The 22,832-nt window shown below is 50.0% G+C and overlaps 1 protein-coding gene across 1 annotated transcript in view; it reads right to left on the bottom strand.

The window, feature by feature from the left end:
* Nucleotides 1–22,832, bottom strand: part of COL15A1 (collagen type XV alpha 1 chain) — a 108,246-nt gene that overhangs the window by 30,836 nt on the left and 54,578 nt on the right. Inside the window, exons 9-21 of the mRNA XM_047066906.1 lie at nucleotides 22,601–22,753; nucleotides 20,435–20,584; nucleotides 19,815–19,958; nucleotides 14,069–14,128; nucleotides 12,575–12,667; nucleotides 10,941–11,066; nucleotides 10,304–10,366; nucleotides 4,243–4,278; nucleotides 3,664–3,804; nucleotides 3,391–3,459; nucleotides 2,530–2,565; nucleotides 2,326–2,424; nucleotides 772–837 (exon numbers count right to left, since the gene is read on the bottom strand). Coding sequence (XP_046922862.1) covers nucleotides 772–837; nucleotides 2,326–2,424; nucleotides 2,530–2,565; nucleotides 3,391–3,459; nucleotides 3,664–3,804; nucleotides 4,243–4,278; nucleotides 10,304–10,366; nucleotides 10,941–11,066; nucleotides 12,575–12,667; nucleotides 14,069–14,128; nucleotides 19,815–19,958; nucleotides 20,435–20,584; nucleotides 22,601–22,753 — 1,236 coding nt within the window. The remainder of the gene's footprint in view (nucleotides 1–771; nucleotides 838–2,325; nucleotides 2,425–2,529; nucleotides 2,566–3,390; nucleotides 3,460–3,663; nucleotides 3,805–4,242; nucleotides 4,279–10,303; nucleotides 10,367–10,940; nucleotides 11,067–12,574; nucleotides 12,668–14,068; nucleotides 14,129–19,814; nucleotides 19,959–20,434; nucleotides 20,585–22,600; nucleotides 22,754–22,832) is intronic.

The following is a 22,832-nucleotide window of genomic DNA, read 5'->3' as shown; positions in this document are numbered from 1 at the left end:
ATAAGCCTCAATCTGCATGTGGGCTTGCGCTAAGTGCTGCCATTTGCAAAGCAGATTCACATCCACCAACCTCTTATGAGCTGCCCTAAAGGCTGCTGAGGCAGTGTCAGAGGACAGGCTCAGAGGCTCAGAGTGGTGTGTGGACATGGGCTGGAACCCCAGGGCTCCTAAGACCACAGCTCTTTCCTCTCTTTCCGGCTGTCACCAGCACATGCTAGGAGGTGCAACGGGGATTTATGGCACAGGCTGCAGGAAGGAGCTTCCTTCCTTTTAGGTCTCCTTATGCCACAGGCCGACTCTACAGACTTGCAGAGATACTGCAGCTTTGCTAAGTGGTCCCGATCTCTAACAGGGGGCTGGAAAGACCAAAGCAGGTCATGTTCTCTCCTTGTGCGCTGGTTTTCCCATTAGCACAAGGCTAGGTCTCCCTAGGCTCTTCCCGTTCTAGGAGATGAGATCATGCAAATAAAAGCAGGCCAAAGGCATCCCACAGACGTCAATCGGTTTGTTACTTAGGATTCTTTGCTTTCCATGACACATACTTCCGATACATGAGACTGGAAGCTTCCACTGCATTGGACACAAAACTTCCCGAGTGATCAAATTAATGTGATAGCAACTTCTCAGAAAATGCAAAGTTCTTTTTTCCATTCTATTCTGACATATTCTAGCTCCATGCTTCAGGAGCTAAAAAGATGCCAAACCAACCCAGCTTAGTTTCAGCAGGGTATCTGGGAAGAACTTCACTCTAGGGCAGCTGTGGATACACACCGGAGGCCCAATGAGCTCAGGGATATCCGAGAGATTCAGGAACCCGTGGGTGATGTTAACCAAAGACTGAAAAGAGAGAAAACAGACAATGAGACAGAGGGTAGCACATTCCACCTTGTTCCTGGCAAGGAGTCTTTAACTGAAGTCACCCCAGCACCGCAGAGCAGAGGCAAACGCAACACCCTAAACTCACTGCCATCCCCTCCCCACCCCTTATGAAACAGCGCTGAGGTGCTGTAGACTTTCTTCTTTCAATTAACCTTAAAACTGCACCATCCATGGGGTGTCTGGGTGGCTCAGTTGGTCAAGCGTCTGACTTTGGCTCGGGTCATGATCTCACGGTTCGTGAGGTCGAGCCCTGCGTTGGGCTCTGTGTGGACAGCTCAGAGTCTGGAGCCTGCTTCGGATTCTGTGTCTCCCTCTCCCTCTCTGCCCCTCCCCTGCTTGCACTCTGTCTCTCTCTCTCTCTCTCTCTCAAAAATAAACATTAAAAAATTTTTTTAATAAAAATAAAAAAATTGCACCATCTATGAATGTCTTCTCTTTTAAAATTTTAAACACACACACACATACTTTTAAAGCATATATTTCCATATACATCTCCATAGAAAGCATGCAGCGTTGACAGTGTGTGTGTCCGTGTGCCTATTTTACGTCAACGGCATCAGGCTGAATGCAGAATTCTTCAACTTGCTTCTTCCAACAATGGAGCATGGATGTCTTTCCACATGGAACTGGGGGGTATGGACACTTTTGTTTTAATGGATTGCTGAAGAGTGGTCTAAAGGGGCCTTGTAACTTACACTGCTACCAAAGCATATGAGACTCACTATTTCACCACACCCTTACCCACCCTGGATATTTGTAATCACTTTTTTTTTTTTTTTTAACTGTAGGCATCCTTTTTTCCCCAGTTATTTGGGATTTTTCTGTCTCTCTGTCATCTACCAGTATGGCATCACTTGTCTCAGAAGAGCCACAGTTTTTCACCAGTGTGATGCTCTAACATGAAGGGGACCTTGCTCTGCTCCCTGCCCACACCCCAGCCTTCTCTACAGTTTTCCACCACTCTCTACACCCTCCACACCCATCAGCCTCCTGTGCCTTGGATTCACTCACATTTTCCTATTCTGTGCTGTGGCTCAGAGTGTGCCTGCCAGCTGAATTCTGGAAGTCCTGTCCTTTGTGCCTACCTGGTAAGATCCTTCTCAGCTCCTAAGTCCCTGCTCAAAGACACCTCCTCCAGAAAGGCTTCCTTAATTTCACATACCCCAAAACATCTTTCCTCACTCTTCCCCCACTTATGTTCCTCTGCCTCTCTGTCACAGCCATTCTCTTGACTGCAGATGCTGCCAATAAGAGGAGTATTCTGAAAGTGCTGTGTGAGAGAACTGTGGTACTGGGGCAGGAGCAGACACAAGGGGTGTGCTGGTAGGTGGAAATGCCAATGCCAGATGCCAGCTACATGCCCTCTGTGTAACCACCATCCTTGAAGTTGTGGACAACTTTCTCTCCCCTTTAGTGAAGGCAGAAAATACATAGTCATGCTCCAACCTGGCTGGTACTCACACTGGACAAGACCTCGATGCGCCCTGGCGGCCCCCTGGGCCCAGGGGGTCCCACAATGCTGGCTCCATCCATCCCTCTGTCACCCTGGATACAACAGTGATAGTGGAAAAAAATTCATTGTACATGGATAATGCTCCTAGAAGCTGGCTGGAAATTTCTCCCACCCCCGCCTCAGATCTGTGACCTCACCTTGGGACCCTGGTCTCCTTTTTCTCCTTTGGGACCCTGGTAAAACAAACAAAACAAGCAAACAAACAAAGAAACAGACATTCTTTGGTTTTCTTCTCTTCACTTTGTTTACTCCTCATCTATCCTCACATCTTGCCATCTCTCCCTCAGCTCCCACACGGATTTTGCCCCAGATAAGGAGAGCAAAAGATGTGGGGCAAATCCCCTTTCCAGAATCAGAAGGAAGAACACCCACGGAGGCTCTCTCCTAGCATGGGGTGAGTGTCCTCTTAACCCTGACTCTCAGAGCCCTCTGCATCTGGAGGATAGGGAAGGTCTAATTTAACCGCAGAGAGGGCTATGCTGCTTGTCCCTTCGAGGCCCTGTTTCTGCTGGGCTGCCGTGCTTAGCTCTGGGTCCCATTTGACAAACATAATGAGATCTGGGCGTTGGTCCTCTTGAGAGCAGAAAATCATTGCAGAAGAGGGACAACATCTCCCCAGGGTTGGACGCAGTGGGAAGGGGCACTTGTTGGGAGCACAGGGTTCTGAAATGAGGCAGCAGGTAGGAGGCAATGAAGCAGACATGCTTGATGGTAAGGGACTAGAGAGAGAGAGAGGGAAAGAGAGAGAAAGATAGAGAGAGAGATAAAGATGACTTTCAAGTTTTCCCCTATGATGTTTTGTGCAAAACTCCTGTGCTGCTCCTTAAAGAAACAGGTTGTAAAGAGCACCCAGTCTCCCCGCTGCATGGCTGGAAGCTGGAGGTGCAGAGAGGGTGAGTTACCAAAAGGAACAGGGCCACGGCGGCACCCCACAGCTTCCCCACTCCAGCAGGACAATATGACAATCCTCAAAATGAACGTTTCAAAACTCAACCTACACTTGAAACCGCTGGTCCAGAGATCCTGGGTTCATGCAACAGCCTGATGCTTCCAGATCCTTCGGTATCCTGGAGAAGGAGGAAGAATGAGAATTTCACATCCAATTCCAGAGCACATGCGTGTGCCAGGTGTGGAGCTGGGACCTGGAGCTGGCTGGGCCCAGTGGGGAGTCACACACAGCCTCTGCCCTCGGACCCGCATTCTCTTAGCTGGTTTTTCCAACAGCCCCTAGTGCCCATTGTTCTTTAACCACAAAAAGGGTGGGGGAGTACCTCAAATCCAAGTCCCATTGCACATCCAGGGCCTGGGGGCCCTGGGGGTCCAGGAGGCCCTGGAGGTCCCATGACCCCAGGAGCTCCAACTTGTCCGTTTTTCCCCGGAGGTCCTGGTAAGCCTCTGCTGCCAGGGTCACCCTGTAAGGAAGAGGACGGGCTGATTGTGCAGCCTTGGGGTCGCTGGTAAAAGGAGTAACATACACGCCTGAGTTGGGAAATCGTTCTTTGAACTAAATGAGGTTGATGGATTTTCTGATGGGCACTGCTTCCAGGTACAGAAACCACGGTCTTGCTGACACTTGGAGACAAGCGGATGCGCTCCTGTGCACGTGTTTGTGCGGAGGGAGGGCGTGGGAAAGGAGCAGGTGGTTTCCCCCTCCCTCTCTAGTGGGTCTGCGGTCCCAGAACAGTTCCTGAGATGTGTTTCTCTCTGAGAACACATCTGAGAGATGTGTTTCTCTCCCCGATGCTTATATACTCAGCAGTCCAGCCCAGCAGTCCAATTACAGTAAACCCAGAGAAAGGGGAAGAATAAGAAAGCTTTCTCTTTTTCTTTCTTTTTTTTTTTTCTTTTACCTTTTCACCGGCTGACCCATTAGGCCCTCTTGCTCCCTGAGGGGGGGAAAAAAAAAGCAAGAAAAAGGCCCAATTAATATATATTTCAGTAGGTATATTCCAAAGAAAATGCAGAATTAGAGGCTCTCGAGTAACAGGTTATTAGATGAGCTGACTTGAAAAATCCATTTTTCAACTCTTAGCTCATTACCTACCTTAAGAGTAAAAAGGAGAAGTTGGAGATTAACCAAGGAGAAACTGCAGAAGAAGAATTCCCTTGGAGAATTATCTGTGTACTGGCGGGTCCCTTACCCCACCCCTCCCATGTTGGAAATAAAGAGATAGGTCTGGTACTTGAGGCCAAGAAAGGGACTTCAAAAACTTGGTATGTATTCCCTAGACTTTTGGAGAATTGTGAACTGGTGACTGGCTTTCTTCCGGAAATATCTAAAGACAAAAGGCTAGCTGGAGTGGCCCCAGAATGGGGTTGGGGGGTGTTTCTCTAAAGCAGGTTACATGTATACCCCTAATGGGGGCCACAAAATAGGTTTTCTGGGGGGTAACATGTGGGTCCCACAGAATGGAGCCGGCTGTGAGCTCTGAGCAGAGGGCAGAACCAATGGGAACTGGTGGCCAGGAGTGGTCAACCACAGGAGATACGGCCCTACATCAGGGGACTGTGGTTGGTGGCCTCCAATGGGAGAAACTCTGAGGACTCACAAAAGGAGTCAGGAAAACATCCTGACACCCGATGATGATGTACCCACCATCTAAGGCTGTGCCCTTCCCCAGTCCCCTCTTATTCTAGGTTGGATTGCCCTTCCAATATCAAATCCATAGGAAGGACAAAGTGGCTAGTTCCAAAATAACATGCTCAAAAATAAGATGGTGAATGACACTGAATCTGAAAATAGTGAGGAATACCAAAGGGAAAATACAGAAAGCTGAAGCCACAGACTTCAGTAGTGGAGAGAAAGCACAGGGGAAAAAGTATCCTGCAGAAGTGGCGGTGGAAGCGAGGGGCAGGGTGTGGTGCTGATGGGCAGATAGGTCGAAATTCCGGAGCAGGAAAGCCAGCCAGCCCTGCCCATTCCCCCTCACCTCCCAGCCCCCACTCCTAGAACAATAAGAGCTGTTTACTGGAGCCAGGGCATCGGGCAGAGCCCCGAGTGGCTAGGGAATCCTGGGAGATCCAGGGATACCCCAAACTCCTAAGACCAGCTGCTGAGGTGCCCTGACTGATGGCACACCCCACTGCCCCCATCCTGAAACCCACTGAAACCTGCAAGCCTCAGAAGTAGCCGCTGCCCAACTCCCCAACAATCTGTATGAACAGAGGCAGAAAACAGACCAAAGAGAGATTCCAACTTTGAAAGCAAACACACGAGCAAGAAACAACACATATCAGAGGGAGGGCAACACTATCAAAGAGAGGCATACAAAAATAAAAACTAAAATAAATAAAATAAAATAAAAATAAACATTTAAGAAAGACAGGCAGCAGTGCCGGCAATAGAATGTATGCCCAAGGAAGGAGCGTGAAGAACACAACCTTATCAGGACTTTAAGCGTACAATACATATTCTCAGGGAGAAAAGGGAGGCTATTACAGCCATGAAACATGGACAAATTATTATGAAATAAGCACAATGCTTATATGAAAGAATGAATTAGAGACCTTAGAAATAAAAATACATGAACTGTTGAAAGGAAGTCATCTGTAAAGGCTGAATAACAAGAGATGCGCCTTGTCACAATCAGGCTGCAGTCACCCAGGGCATTAGCAGGTGCAGGGAGTGGAAGGGGTGCTTCGGCGAAGGAAGCAGTGGTGGCTGGGCTCAGAGGCTTCTCTGCCTGCCGCTTGGCCCAGGAGAAACTACCTGTGACCATTCACCATGGGCATAAACAAAAACAATCGGGTTCCAGTTTTGCTGCCTAATCTGGAGGCTGCGGTTTCTGCGCCTGCATTTCTTGGGCGTGACCAGCCGCGCCATCATCTGCTGCCTGTCGCAATCTGTCCTTGAAGGAAGTGCCAACCGTATGCACCTTTCCAGTAACAAGTCAAATCACAGTCAGGGAAACTGTGAGAGAGAAGTTAAATTAGCTTCATCTCTTGACTTCTGGACTCTGTTCTCTGAAAACCTTATTGTTGTGTTGCCAGCTGAGCCTGTCAAAGAAAATTATGTTCGGAAAGTGAAAAACTGTCTTTTTTAAATTGCCTTCCCAGCTCTTCAAATTAAGAGTATGTCTTGTAGCAGTTTCAGAGGAAGTCTAGAAGATATTTTGGACCTTGAGTTACCGGTCTCAGAAGCAGATGATTTTATCCAGCTTGTACATGCAAAAAGGTAGTATTTAGGCCCATTCCATTGGCTCACAGATTTGGTGGCCACCATTTTGGAATCTGAGCAGATCAGCTTGGGGATGGGAGTGCTCGTCTTAACTGGAATTTACACGAACAGATAGAGTGAAAACTGGGAAACTCCAATTACAAGAGTCAGCAAAGACTCTCTGCTCCCAAAATGATAATGGCAGACCTATATCCAATTCCTCAGTGTGAGGCTTGTGTGTCTTACAATTTCAGCCAGCCAAGCTGCAGGTCTGGTTGTGGAGATGAAGTGTGGAGAGGTCAGTTCTACAAGGGAAATACTGTAAAAGAATGAGGTGCAGGAGTGCTACAAAATCATGCTTCAGAATGCATTAGAAATTTCTGCTCATTATAGTTATCAGATTTGCCAAGGACATTATTAGACTTCAACATACAGGAACATCAAAAAACCTAATAAATACATGCACTGTCGTTTTCTGTTGTGGTATCTCAGATGGCACAACTTACTGCCTTGTGGCTGTCACTTTTGCTCATGGTGTTTGTTACATCGATAACTTCAATTAGTTACAATTACAACTGACCTTGGTCTATTTGGTTTTATGGAGGCCCATAATCCTGATTTTGTACCAAACACATCTGATGGTTAAAGGAGATATGAAATAGGAAATCGGGCCAATATTGGAATTTTTAACTGAAATAAGCTGTTACGAGCTCCAAACCCATTACTGGATCCTTGTTAAATGCATGTGGGTCCCATAGATTGGAGCCAGCTGTGAGTTCTGAGCAGAGCGGAGGACCAAAGGGAACTGGTGGCCAGGAGTGGTCAACCACAGGAGATATGGCCCTACATCAGGGGACTGTGGTTGGGGGCCTCCAATGGGAGAATCTCTGAGGATTCACAAAAGAAGGAGTCAGGAAAATATCCTGACACCCGATTATGATGTACCCACTGCTTAGGTTCTTAAGGGGCACCCTGTTTTTAGTGTGTAAGATTTAGACAATTGCTCAAAGCCAAACTGGGGTTACGTAGAGAAAGGGAAGGCGATGATGAATTACTTGCATTTCTTCTCATCCCATGGGGAAGACAGAATCTGCTTTATAAGGCCCAACACTGACATTTCGGTGGCTCAGTGAGATCACTCAAAGCCCGTTATAGGGAACTCCACGTCCCTCAGCAATTCTGGACACTGAAGAAAATGTCAAAACACAAGCTCTTTTCTGCCTCGGTGTCCCAGCACCTTTTGACACTGAAGAATACAATGAATCATTCAGAGTGTGAATGAAGGAAAAGAGTGACAATAGTAAATGCTACATGTGTGCCGCAGATCCGGCTGTCACAGTGTGCAATGCAAAAAGCAGAAAGGAATGTCATAGAGACGCGTCTCCGGCACGTTCTTCAGCATCCTTTCCAGGAACATTCAGTAGCTGAGAAAGCAGGATACTCTTCGCCTGTTCCTTCATGGGCTAAAGATCTCAGAGTAGCTGTTCATCTTAATTTTGGGAAAATAAATTAAGGAGTACTCCTATCATGGAACTCAACATAAAATAAACTATTTACTTCAAGAATTCTTAATGACCATCCACATTTTGATGACAATCCTACATTTGAAAATAATGATTATATATGACAATATTTTTTTTCCAGTCAGATAAGCTTGGACCTCATTCTCTGGGAAAAAACTCCCCTTTAGACAACTGCCCAGACTGGTCTATGCGCCCTGTAAGTGAGAAGGAGGCTGCTTTCTGAGCAGCATGAGAAAAGATCTCCTTACAAGAATCCATGCAACTGCGGAAGGCACTTCCTGGCAAGAAATGAGTCCCTTGGAGTTGTGCAAGCCTGAAGTACAGATATTGTGGAGGGGAGTCAAGGATCAGCTGTATCATTGGATCTTATGCTGGGTTCCCTCCCAGAGACTGCTGATTTTCTGTAGTACATTTCTATTATTTTACATCCATACTATGCTCCTTGGTTTGCTTTTGGCTTTTAAAAGTTATTTTTAGGTAAATGTCATCTGCAACGATTCCTTTGAGCTCTCCAGATGTAAGTTTCCAAGTCCTTCTAGAATCTGCTTTTACTTGACCAGAAAGCATCTTATGCACATAGTGCAACGAATTAGGACTCACAGCAAATTTTGGGGGGTGGAGGTGGGGAATGTAATTGATCTCCAACAATCATCCTATACAAGCCTGCCACCCTGTGCACGGCTGCTCCCCTGAACAGTGCAGAGCGTGCTTACTCGGGTGTCAGCGTGCGGATGTGGGCACGGGTATTTTTAAATGCCAGACGAGCAAGGGAGGGGCATGTGGGGGCGGGTGCAGGAGAGCTGGCAAGAAGGACAGGGAGGAACAGTGTGGGTCTGTGATGTTTCCCGAAGAATCTAATTTCTTATGAAATAGTCGGTACTTATAGAGAGAGTTCTATACAGCTTGACAACCGTTTCTTTCTTCTTTTTCTGAGAAAGGAGGTTTCTGCGAAAATCGAGTTACTGTTTCAATTAAAATAAACACACTTGAGAGCTGTCGGAAACTGGAAAATCAGTTCCGTGAAGATGGTGGTGTCTAGGGAGTTGACATTTTCCACAACTTCATGCCGTGGAGCACACAGAAGACCTTGGTCCTTATCCCAGCTGGGAGGGACCCTTCCTCCTCTGAACCCCAGTTATACTCATGCCTGCCTGTATCACCACACGGAGGCTTACCTTATCTTTATTGCCCTCCTTTGCAGGGGACTTGGCTTATCTCATCAACCCCGGATGGGAACACTGTAGGGGCAGGAACCCCGCCCCCAAGGCACCACGTGGGGTTTGCAGACCGAAGAGAGACAGGCTTACAGAGAATGAAGAGAGTGAAGGGAGCAGCAGATTCGCTAACCAAACGCTAACAGGGGCCTGGGCCAGAAACTAAGGACACACAGACAGTGCTAGTGCTGTTTGTCAGGGGAGGGGTGGGGGCACAGGTAAGCTAACATTGGCTAAGAGGAGTCCCAGCAGAACAAATACCGTGCTAACGGAAAGCGCAGGAAGGAGGGCTCCCTTCTGCTAATAGGGAGTCTGAAAGGGCTTCTCAGAGGATATATCCGAACTGGCCCTTGGAGGATGAGAAAAGGGAAAGATCACCTGAGATGGGGAGAAAGCCTGTGCAAAGGCCAGGGGGCTGTCCAGGAAGAGCATGCCCACAGCACATCAGTAGTGCTGCTCGTTGACCCAGAAGCCACGTGAGGGAGCAGCAGGAGATGGAGCTGGGAAGGCAGGTCCGCACACAGTCAGGGTTCGGTGCCTTCTCAGTGGAGAGGGCTGTGACTGGAGAGAGCCTGAAGCAGGAAGATGGACAGGTGCGGCAGGCGGGCAGAAGCTGGGTTACAGGTGGGGAGATGGGACGCTGGCGAGAAGCCTGATGCCATCATGTGGGCCAGGATAGGTGAACATCAGGTCAGGGTGGAGACAGGCAAGAGAGGTGACTGTCAGGCGGGCCAGTCCTAGCAACAGGTGGGGTACGGCAGGAAAAGAGAGGAAGAAGGGGTTAGAGATTCTGCCTTTGCATCCTCGTGACTGGGTAGATGGCAGCACCATTCACTAAAGCTGGAGATGCTGAGCTCAGGTTCGGGCATCAAGAGCCCTGGGATGGGGACATCCAGCAGAGAGAGGATTAGGAGGGGATCAGAAAGGGTCCTTCACCTAAGAGGCAAGGACAGGCCCAGAGGCCAGAGACAGTGTGGGCCTGGTGGCCCCCATGTGTTGGAACCCCCCCTGCCCGTACCTTCTCTCCCTTCATCCCAGGAAGGCCGGAGGCTCCATCGGGTCCAGGCTGTCCCTCAGGGCCCTGGAGAACATCAGCGACAATCAGCTCATAACATCTCTGATAAGAATCAAGCATGAACCTTTCTTGGAAAAGGAGGCCAGGGCTGGGAGGACGGAGCGGGTGAGGCCAGTGGGTCCAGGAGCATTGTGTTGGTCCAGGGTGGAATGCTGGTCCCTGGCCCCAGCATGGCCACTGCTGGCTGTGTACCCCTGGACGAGTGTCCTTCATTCTCTGGGTTGCATTTTCCCCTCTGAGGGGGAACAGGAGGTTGAGTCAGACTAGAGGGTCTCTAAGGACCCCCTGCCCCAGGCCCCGCACTTTGATATGTCCTATAATTCCAAGATTCCACGAGTCTGCATTTCCTATACTAAGATAAAGCTGCAAAACAGTGCATAGGATGGTGTGTTTCTCGGCTTCTGCTTCTTATGAGCCTTAGTAATGACTCAGCTGAGGAGGACTTTTGTTTACAAATGTTAGCTAGCTGCTCGCTCTCTATCATGAGTCTTCATGCTGGGGTATGGGGTCTGTACACCCCTCCTTGGATAGAGGAAGTCTCATGGCCACGGAGAGGGGGGACATGACCCCAGGGGCTCACCGGGGGCCCAGGTTCACCAGCAGCTCCATCCTTTCCAGGCGATCCAGGGGGTCCCATGAAAACATCAGTTCCTGGTTTTCCTGGAATCCCAGGTGAGCCGGGTGGGCCCGGGGGACCTGGGGGACCCTAAAAGGCAGATACTCTGTTAAGAAACAGCAGGGGAGAAAGACATATCATATGTTTTCACTCACATGTGGAACTCGAGAAACTTAACAGAAGACCATGGTGGGGAGGGAAGGAGAAAAAATAGTTTCAAACAGAGAGGGAGGCAAACCATAAGAGACTCTTGAGTGTGGAGAACGAACTGAAGGTTGATTTGGGGTGGGGGGGAACAGAGGGAAAGCTGGTGATGGGCACTGAGGAGGGCACTTGTTGGGATGAGCACTGGGTGTTGTATGTAAGTGATGAGTCGGGGGAATCTACCCTCAAAACCAAGAGCACACTGTATACACTGTATGTTAGCTAACTTGACAATAAATTATTAGAAAAAAGAAAAGAAAAGAAACAGCGGGGGAGGGGATAAACATATACAGAACATCAGAACATATATGTTCCACCCATTCTCTCTTTTCCTCACAGTAACACTGTAAGTAGAAACTGGTGTTCCCACTTAGCTGATGGGGAACTAAGGCTCAGTAGGATATTGTAGCTTGGTTTGAGCTCACCCACTCACGGCTAATTATTAGAAAAGCTGGGATTTTAACCCAAGTCTTTCTGAGCCCCTTATATCATGTTTTCTCCATATATATACATATATATGTGTGTGTGTGTGTATATATATATATATGTACATATATATATATATGTATATATATATAATAAAAATCCAATCAGTTGGAATTTTCAGAGGTGCTCTTAGTTTTCTGATTACCTCGCAGAGTGGTCAAAAACTGCCTGTTGTTAACCCTTATTAAAAGGGTTATATACTACTCTGCAGTGTACTAGTCTCTTTCGCTTCTGGCCGGGTTGGCTGATCCCACCAGCCTGGAAGACCCATGTGACTCCCACTCCACTTATCCAGCGAGTCCAGAACCCTTCCTTCCCTATCCTGAGGAGGAGGCAGATGGGTAACTGAGTGGAGTGTTCTAGGTAGGGATTCAGCACTGGGACTCAGACGAAGGGCTGGCGGGGAGGTTGGGGCCCCGGAACAAAGCCATCAGCTGCAGCTGGAGAAGAGAGGTGCTTCCCAGGAACCAGGGACGATGGGAGCCCCGCCTTGGACTGAAGGCTGGGGGAGCAGGAGCAAAGAGGGAGAAGGAGTGGTCTGAACTGGTAGTAGGGGTTGCATCAGGGTAGGGAGGATTTCAAGAAAGGCCTGGAAGCCAAGTGCCAAATGCTACCTAGAGAAGAGGCCAGCAGTCGGTTCTGTATCATCGGTAAAGGGGATGGGGGCAGAGCCAAGGCAGTGGTGAAGGTCATGGGCATACTTGCTGTGAAATAGCCCCGAATGCCAGGGAAAGGGGGCAAGTGGGAAAGTGAAGGTCCTAAATATAAACTAAGGCTCATATTCACTTAAAACAAAACTGACTGAAGTGGAAAATGCCAAACATATACAAATGTGGAGGGAAAGTATAATCCTCCTGATTATCGAGAGGGCAATCCCAGGCACCAGGTAGTGTCATTCTCACACTTACTCTTAACAGCTCCTCAGTGCGCACGAGGTCCCCAGAGCCAGAGCCGATGTCCGATCCCCAGCCCAGGCCAGAGCCCTCGGCCTCAGAGCTCACCTGGAGAGAGAAGAAAGTCCCACCACTTGGTTTCACCTGCCACTCCAAGGACAGCCACGTCACCAAAACTCTTCCCTTATTCTGTAGCCCAGTAACTGCTGCTGCCAACTTTCCTTCCAGCCTTTTCTCCCACCTCCCCCTCCACTGCTCCCCTCCTCCCTCACCACCTCCCGCTGCACAGCCAATAGGTCCTCAAACATACTATGCTCTTTCACATCTTCTCAGCCTCCCTTCCTGCCTTTCAAACTCCTACTCATCCTTCAAGGCCTAGTTCCACTCTCACCTCCTCCATGAAGCCCTCTTACCTACCCCATTTCCAGGTGGAATTCATCTCTCCCTACTCTGTGTTCCCCACTAACCTCTACTGAGGTCTCGATTTGGTAGTAGGGCCACCTGACTTGAAGCTCAGTTGCATGTGTCTGTCAGCCCCTCTAGACTCTAGACCCAGGGTCTGCCTGATCCTGAGATACCTCTGGATGTCCAGTATCTAGCATAAGATCTGGTACCAAGAAGACACTCAGTGCATACTTGTTGAATGCCATCAAATTCCTCCAAAGAACAAAGGTAATTTCTGAAACTCTTTTCTGGTATTTAGTTCCCGAAGACAGGAACCAGGAGAGGCTTAATTCAATCATGGAACGTCCGTGGGGCACCTGCTAAGAGGCTCCAAGGAGGAGTTGGGCTGGGTTTAGAGGGGCGGCAGTGGTGTGCACATGCAGAAGGGAGGTAGTGACAGGGTGGCTGCTGCCACCGTCTGAGGGACCAGGAGGCACTGCACAGCTAGACTCGGGGCTTGTAGACTGACCAGATGGGGTGTGGGAGGCAGAGGGCCACTGCAGGTTGTTTCCTGATTTCTGTCTTGGTGACCAGGAAGATGGGGTGCCACTCCCAGAGACGGGAGTGTCGAGGGAGGAGCGGGTCTGGGGGGATGGTGACGAGCTGTTTGGGACGTGGTTGACAGACGTGTGGGTCCTTCAGGGTGCAGGATATGAATGGGACATAAACAGACTCTGCTCCTGAGCTCACTGAGGGTTCTGATAGAGGTGAAAGCCCCGAGGTCTCACTGGAGGCATCTTGGATTGAAAGGTAGAATCATTAGGGGCGCCTGGGTGACTCAGTCAGTTAAGCGCCGGACTTCGGCTCAGGTCATGATCTGATGGTTTGCAGGTTCAAGCCCTCCATCAGGCTCTGTGCTGAAGGCTCAGAGCCTGGAGTCTGCTTTGGTTTCTGTGTCTCCCTCTCTCTCTGACCCCCCACCGCTTGTGCTGTCTCTCTCTCTCAGAAACGTTGAAAAAAAATTTTAAAATAAAAGAAAGGTAGAATCCTTAGCCTGTGGCTACTTGTCAGCAACCCCAGTCCCTTAACACTGTGTGTGTGAGGAACCTGGACAGGGGGTCTCACCGTGGCTGCAGTAGGCCTGACAGGTTCAGGGTGGCCAGGAAGCCCCTCCCCAGCTTCACCCTAAAGAGAATGAGATGGTCAGTGGAGTGCTAGGCACTGTCCCCCCTCCCCCCCCCCCGCCACTGTCCCTCCTCTTCTCTGTAGAAACCACTCATCTTTAAGATGAAGCTTCTGCAGGGGTGAAGAAGGCTTTGTTTTCATGTGCCAGCCCAAGGGCACCTTGTCCCACCCTGGGCTCAGGAGCCCTTTGTTTCTGCACCACATGTGTAGGGTAGGTGGATATGGTAGAAATAACCAGGCAGTAGGGACCCTCCCCACACTGTCACCTAGGCCCCCCCCCATCTAGGTCCTGCCAGAACCTGGTAGCCAGGCCCAGCATGCCTCCCTCTGAAGCAGGTCCTGGTTGCCCTGCCCCTCCCACCAGCCCTGTAGCCTGTGCGAGGCCTTTATTGCCTATAGGCCTGCCTCCTCTGACAAAAAAGGTGTCAGAATGGCCTGAGCCCCAGGGAGGAATGGAAACATGAACGGTAAATCTGCACAAAACCTGTGTGGTATGATGTCCTCCTCTGACTCCCTTACTGCTCCCCAGAACACTGGCGGCATCTAAAGTCCACTGAGGAGGTCAGATCAAAGTGAGGACACCACCCTCCCCAATGTCCTCACAGGCAGCCTCATGAGGCATCAGGGCCAGAGCACCCTCCTCCCTGGGAGACGGCCTCAGCCCTGGGGAAGGTGAGGAGGGCAGAGGACCAGGACCAGCGGGCTGACAAAGAGTCTCCAGAGGCAGCCAGGTTGCTGCCTATTGCCAGAGTAGGCTCCCTGAGCAGGACCTCCCCAGGATGTGGGGCTCCCGGGGGGCCATGGCCCTGGTTGCTGCGGGCATATCCCCTCGGCAATAGTTAAACTTCACTGTTGCTTCAGAAGGAGGAGTTTGTTGTTTTTCTGTGGTGACAGACACCAGACAAAGCAGTTCCACCAACATCACCTCATTTCATTCTGACTACTTCTGTGTGGGGTAGTCATCACCACCCCTGTTTTACAGATGGAGAAACCGGAGCACAGAAGGGGTAAAGATCTCTCCAAAAATTCTACAACTACTAAAAGCACACCCAGGTCTCTGAAGCTCCCGTTTGCCTGAAGCTTTCCCAGGAAAAAATTCAGGGACAGAGCCTGGAGTCTAGCCACAGAACACCAGAATTGGAAGGACCCTCTGATTACAGATGGAGAAACTGGCTGCAGAGGTCAGGGTCACTGGTTGGTAAGATGTGGCAAGAATTGAGCCCCACAATGTTTTTGTGGGTCTCCCCAACTCTCAATTTGGTTTCTTTGGGGCTCAGTCCTCTCAGTACTCCTGCTATTTCCTTGATCAGAATTGACTAACCCCAAATAACATGCTCAGGGCACATGACCAGATCCAGTGTGGTCTCTAGAATGGTCACAGCACCAGCCTTTTCTCCTTTGGGCCCAACCTGCCCTTCCATTCCCACATGCCCTCTCTGATCCTAAAACAAGAAGATGTGGTTAAAACCTGGTCCATGCATTTGGGACGTGGAGCGGCTCAGCTCTGATGAGTGAGCTGTTTACCAAGCTGAGGATGGCCAGGGGCCTTGCAGCGAGCCCCATGAAGACAGAGGTGTGGCCCTCTAGTCTCTGCTGTGTCCCTAACACCCAGAAGACACTAGGCTCTTAATAGTATTTGCCAAACGACTGGTGGGAAGACCTTAGAAATGGAGTGACCTCATTTGAACTGCATGGACCTTGCTGACCAACTTCTGACCCATGTCTGAAGACGGGTGGTTGTGGACACTGCAAAAACCAAAGGTAGAAAGTGCAGACACCAAGGTTTTCACCCCTACTCATCTCCCGGGAGCAATGTGGCCCTGTGTGACCCCTAACCTTTCTGGGCCTCATCTGCAAAATAATTAGATATACTAATTTGTTGAGTGTGTACCAGGCACTAGGTAAACTCTTTCATGTGTTAATTCATTTAATCCCCAGCACAACCTGAGACGCGAGTACTATGACCCCATTTTATGTATGAGTAACCAAAGATACAGGTAAGAAATTTGTCACAGGTCTACGGCAGGGCCAGATGTGGATGTCCCTTTCACTCACTGCTTTGGCTGACTCTGAGATTCATAATGATCCTAATAAGGTTCCAGAGTGAGTGCTCTCCTGACTGGTCCCGATTGTGCTTTTAAACCATTTGCTCAAATGGAGGCTTCCATTTCACCTCATTGCCAGTTCCTGACACAGGCACTTAGGGGTGATCTGTTATTAGTCACGTGACAGGATGAAATAACTGTGTGTTTGTCTTTCCCTCCCCACTTCCCCGCCCCCCACCCCCCCCTCGGCCCAACTCTTCTTAGAGTTTTTAAAAATTCCCATTGTAAAAGCCATACGCTCATGGCGAAAACACCAAAACGTATTAGGAACCTACCATCCTTCCACAGTTCTGCCACTTTGAGGCCACAACTACTAACGATCAGGGAGGGCATTTCCTTCCAGGGTTTGTGCGTGTGTCTATTCTTCTTCTTATTTTTTTTTTAAGTAGGCTTCATGCCCAGTGCAAAGCCCAATGTGGGGCTTGAAGTCATGACCCTGAGATCAAGACCTGAGCTGAGATCAAGAGTTGGACACTTATCCGACTAAGCCACCCAGGGGCCCCAACTTTTAAATAGTTAAGACCACACAACGTAACTGAAGTTTATAACCAGCTTTTATCACCTGACATTATGTTGTATTTCCCCCATCATTAAATACTCCTAAGAAGTATAACTTTAATAGCTGCATGATGTTCCATTACTTGAATATACTTTATTCAATCAACCCCCTACTGTTGTCTAGTTAAACCGTGTTCAATTCTTTTCTATTATGGGCAATACTGAGATTAGCAAATTTGTATACAGTTTTTTTTACATATAAGACTACCTCCTTTAGGATTAATTCCTAGAACAGAAGTTTCTGGATCAATAATATGTCGTTTTACGGTTGTTAACATGTGTTGACAAAGAACTTTCTCAGAAATAGTAATCTACCTTCCCACCAACACAGCTGGTCTGGGGAGGCCCTCAAGTGCCAACTTGTCCAAGTGGAAAAAACAAGGGATCGAAGGACAAATGACCCAGTTTCTCCAACAAATTGATGGTACAAAGAAAAAGGAAGGTGAGAGACAATCATAGACCCAAAGAGGCTTAAGAAACACATCAGCCAAACACAGTGTGTAGTAAGTGTTGGGATCCAGAGACAAACTAATTGCAAAAAGGCATTTTTTAACAACTAGGGTATCAGACAATATGAAGGAACCATTGTTAATATTGTTAGAAGGATAATGACATCCAATCAGAATGACCACTGATGGACAGCATTGTGGCTAACGCTGGAGGGGGGAGTCCCAGATCAACCTATTAGCAATGTGCATTGAAGTATTTACCAGTTAGATGATGCCATATTTGGGATTTACTTAAACATATTTTCAGCCTCCATCTCTGCTCCAAAAAGATGGCCAAAGAAGGTGGAGGAGATAAAGCACACGGGCAAGTTGATATTTATTCACATAGGGTCACGGGTATGTGGGGGGCTTATTATAGTACTCTAAATCCTTTTGTGAATTTTTACAATTTCCATGATAAAAGGTTTCTGAAAAGGAAAAAGGAGAGCTGGTTCTATGTACATGTGCTGCACTGATGTGGCGTCACTGTGGGGGGATATGGTCTTGGTGTTTTGGCAGTCACAATGTATGACATCACACCCATACACGGGGTGGGTCCCAGTGAGTTGTATGGTAGAATCTCCTGGGAGCTTGAACCCCAGGTGGAGGGGCTCCTCAATTGGTCTGGCAGTGGATTCAGACACCTGAAGCGTTTTAAATGTCCTGGTGTCTCTAACGTACCGAGAGGGTTAAAAACCAGAGCTCTTGTCTACCTCCCTCTGTTTACAGATGGTAACATTGACACTCAGGACACATCACGGGTCAGTGACATCCCCGGAAAGAACCCTGGCCTCCTGACCCCCAGTCTGACACCTTTCCACCTCACCACACTCTCAGGGAAGTTCAAGAGCATGAGCTCTGCTGGCCCACATGCCTCAGTTCGAAAGTCAGCTCTGCTTCCTCGAGGCATGTAACAGCAGACAGGTTTCTGGAGGTCTCACAACCCTCACCGACAGACTGGGGCCCATTCACCTTGTACCAGACAGACACCTCTGGTGTCTGAATAGGGTCAGATAAACTCAGAACACAGAGTGTTTCACAAACATCAGTGCAAACAGCTTATTTCCTGCCCCTCAACCGTGAACTCCTTGGGAATAGGAATGAGGCCATGCCCATTTCTATCTCTAAGTGTCTGGACTGAGGCCCTGAGTTGCTGTGCTGAGACCATGAGTAAGTCAATAAATGAATGGACAGACTCTAAATAAAGAGACAGTTAAGCAGTGCTGACGACCACTGGGCCACTGGACAAGGTCCACACTGGCCTCTGGACGCCAGTGTGCTCGAGTCTGATCCCACAGCCCTCCCCTCATGGGCCAGCCCTGGAGCACTGTGAAGGGTCACATGCCTGTAGCTCGAGTCAAGGCTTTGAAAGCGTGGGTAACCAAGTGCTGTTGAGAAGCTGATATACCCTATCTGGTCACCAGATTGTCTCTTAAAAATAGTGACATCTAGGGGCACTTGGGTGGCTTAGTTGGTTGAGCATCTGACTTCAGCTCAGGTCATGATGTCCCGGTTTGTGAGTTTGAGCCCCACATTGGGCTCACGGCTGTCAGACGGTCCACACAGAGCCCACTTCGGATCCTCTGTCCTCCTCTCCGTGCCCTTCCCCCGCTTATGCTCTCTCAAAAATAAATAAATATTAAAAAAAAAAATAGTGACATCTGGGGGCACCTGGGTGGCTCAGTTGGTTAAGTGTCCGACTTCGGCTCAGGTCATGATCTTGAGGTTCACAGGTTCGAGCCCCATGTCAGGCTCTGTGCTGACAGTTCAGAGCCTGGAGCCTGCTTCAGAATCTGTGTCTCCCTCTCTCTCTGTCCCTCCCCTGCTCACACTCTGTCTCTCTCTCAAAAATAAATACACATTAAAAAAACACTGTGACATCTGAAAGCCATTTCATTCTGATTCACACCCGCCATGCTGACAACCAGCACTAGGTTTCCTCATTCTAAAACACAAAGTTATAGCCCTAAGTGGTGACAGCCCCATGCATGTGTACAGAGCTGTCCAAACATTCCCTGACCTGCGTTCTCTGACATGATCTCAGAGCCATCCTCCCAGAGAGCTGAGGAAATGAGGCCCAAAGTAAAGAAAGTGTTTGCAAGAGGCCACACAGGTATAGCCCAGAAATATAGAAACCCTCGTTGGAAGGGACGTGAGGGTCACCCACACACACCTCCGAGTCCCCACCAAGTCTTACAGGCTTCCCCACATTCAGGATGGGACTCTCATGATATTTGAAATGGGGTCTTTGCATCTTTGCCAGCTCTGCCTATTAGGAAGTTCTCATTTGAAATTGAGGATGATTTGGGACATGAAGCCAGGTGCCCTAGATTTTTATCTCTTGCTTTTTCCTCTGCAAACTGCAGCTTCCTTGTGTGTTCCCAGGATAGACGCCCCTCAAACGCCCAAATTTGGAACTTTATGAACCAAACTGAAACCCGCTCTGAGCCAGCCAGGGGCAGTCCCTCCCAGGACTTTCCTTCTCTCCTCTGTAAGAACGGCCGCGCAAATCTCCGTGCCTCTAACGCCACTTACAGGAGTGACCGTTCTTTCAGAAGCCACTGTGGGTACGGGAAGTGGGGGCCCCTCAGGGAGGGTGCTGTCCAGCTCTTCTGCCACAGCCACGGGGATGGGCTCCTCCGTGGAGGCGGCTGCTAGGTCTTCCTCATCGCCAGGACCCTGGAAAGCAAAACCAACAAGAGGAGTCACCTCACCTTACCTGTGACGCAACGTGCACACAGCTGCCGGAGAGTCTGGGTGACTGTCGTTTCACAACACTTTCTTACCTTCGACCGTCATTACCCACCACACGTTCGCAGAAGCACAGACTCACAGACTCAGGATCCCCCTCCAACAAATGCATCCCCTCTGGTGATGGGGCGCTCCTTCCCCCCTGCCCCCAGCAACCCATTCTGACTTGAGAAAATTCCTGGACAAAGCTAGGAGGTAGCAGGGTCAGGACTCGGATTCTCTGACCCGCTCTGTCATGCTGCTTCCCCCGCACCCTGCCTTCCTCGAACGGCACCTACCCAGATACGTGCTCTCACAAAGCTGAGGGCTGCATTTGCCCCTGGGGAGGGCCAGTCACTGTTCCTGTCTCGTGACACTGACCCCTCTCCCCGCTGTGAGGCAGACGGGATACCAGAACCACTTACAGAAGTGACCTCTTGCTCAGGGGCCGCTGTGGGTGCGAGGGGAGCCAGGCCGTCTGTAGGGACACCATGAGCTTCCTCTTCTTCAGAAGTGCTGAGGGATGCTTCTGCTGCAGCTGCTGCTGTTGTTAACGTTTCTTCACCGACTGGACCCTGAAACAAAATTGGCATGAGAATCGGCCGCCGTTTCTATACCCCTGGGTCAGTGGGTGTGTGAGTGCAGGGAGGAAGCCACGGCCACATAGATAGCATGGCCAGATAGATAGCCAGATGGATAACACGGCCATAGCTCTGCTCAGGCAAGACCTGCCTTGGCCCACGGACTCCTGGAGCCCCAGGCTGGAGGGCGCCTCTCAGGCCAGTCCACCCACCTCCCGGCTCCCCTACAGCACACCTGTGCCGAGGGCCTGGCCTCAGCCTACACATCTTTAGCTCCGGGGTAGGTGCTTTCTACTGAGTCAATACTCGCTCCCTAGTTCTCTCACCCCATGACAAGTGCTTTGCTTTTCAAGAAGTGGGGGGAGGAAGGAAATGAAGGGGAAAGATAAGGAATGAGGGGTCAAAGATGAGAGATGAAAGAGAAGAAGAAGGAGGAGGGGGAAGAGGAGATAGAGAAGGTGGTGGCAACCACTTTGTTAATGAAAATAATCCACATAACTTGCAAGGGGCCCAGAAGCTCTATCAGCTGGTCAGGTAAGCATCCCCACTGCAAAGTTTCTCTCGTGGACCAAAGGTGCAAAGGCTGGGAGCAAATGGATGGAGTGATCTCAAAGGCTAATGTTGTTGATATTTGATGGCCAGACAACCCCTCCATTCATGCAGCAAATATCCACTGAGTACCCACAATCTATGTGCAGGGATAAAGACAGATCAATGAACTAGATGTATATATACTCCCTGTCCTCACAGAGCTTATGGTTGTAGGGAGCCAGGAATGAACCATTTACCAAGATTATTATTAATTATAATTACGATGAGGCCTTCCAAAGAGAAGTTTGGGCCCCATGAACGTGTCTGAGGAGGAGACTTCACACTCTAGGATGGTCCTTCCATGATACAGTGGTGTTTGAGCTGAACTCTGAAGGATAAACTGACATTAAAGGCAGGGCCAAGGGGCGAAAAGGTTCTAGGGAGAGAGGGCAGGGTATGGGAAGATTCTAAGGAAAGAGGCACGTTCAAGAAACTGAAAGAAAGTCAGTGAGGTGGGAGCCCCAAGAACCAGGGAGACAGTGGCCTAAGATGCAGTCACCAAGGCCGGTCAGGCCAGACCCTGCAAGGCCTTGTGGCTGGGTGGGGGAGCAGGGTCTGGAGTGAGGGCGATGGAAGGCTCCATGCACAGGGCTGCCCCTGCAGGAGGAGTCGGGGGAGAGCATGGACAGGTGAGGCAGGGACCTCAGCCCTTGCCTGGATGGGGGACATGCGGTCTCAGTCCACGGGCTGGCATGGGGAAAGGGGCAGGGGAAGGAGGCGGGTCCACAACAGGGAGAAAAACTCAACAAGACTTGATGCTTGACAGGATGTGGGGAATAAGGTAGAGGGAAGAGAATTCTGGATTGGGTAACTAGGGGATGAGGGTCCCAATCATTTGAGGTGGGACCACAAGAGGAGCGGACATGAGGAGTCCAGGTTGGAGTCTGTTGAGTCTGGAGAACCTGAAGGACAGCCACTATGATGACATTACAGGGACAGACCTGCCAAGTGTCCTGTATCTGTATCCCACCTTCATGAGCTGGAACACTGTCTCCATGCTGCCTAAAAAGAGGGCTGAGAATGCTTGCCCCTGCCTTTGGACCCTGACCTTCCTCTACCCTCTGATAGCCCGCATTTGTGCCCAGAAACAGGCCGTGGCTGTGCCGTCATCACCTCTTCCACTCACGCCCCAGCTCCTGCCCCACTGCGGGTGGGGGTGGTGGGTAATGGGCCCCTGGGACTGCCCCCCGCCGCTGGCTCTCCACCTGTCCCCAGCCTCACTCCCCACCAGCCTGCTGGGACTGCCAGCGTGCGCGGTCCCCAGGCCAACAGGGCTCCACCACACGTGTACCCAGGCCTCGGCCGACTCCCCTTCAGAGAAGTGCCCCATCCAGGCTCCTTGGGGTGTGCGGAACAGCATGAAGGCCGGGACCTGCTCCCAGGGGCAACTTCAACCTTGCAGCACTTTGCACTCCTTACCAGTGTCACCCGTTCCCCTAGGCCCTGGGTGGCCACGGAGAGGGTCACCTCCGCCGTGGGCACGCTGCCGGCCTCCACTTCCCCAGCCGTGCTGACGGGCACCTCGGCCTCTTCAGCTGCTGTGGCTGCCGAGCCTTCTTCAGCATCTGCACCCTGAATGGAAAGGCATCATGAGGGACCTAGCAGCAATCTACTGTGGTCGGCTTGGCTGCAGGCGGCAGGCAGCCGAGGC

The sequence above is a fragment of the Lynx rufus genome, unplaced genomic scaffold, assembly GCF_022079265.1.
Source record: "Lynx rufus isolate CCGP_SWC_20201006 ecotype Redwood Valley unplaced genomic scaffold, mLynRuf1.p SCAF_10, whole genome shotgun sequence".
In the NCBI taxonomy this organism is placed as follows: Eukaryota; Metazoa; Chordata; class Mammalia; order Carnivora; family Felidae; genus Lynx; species Lynx rufus.
This window is presented reverse-complemented; position numbering and strand designations above follow the sequence as displayed.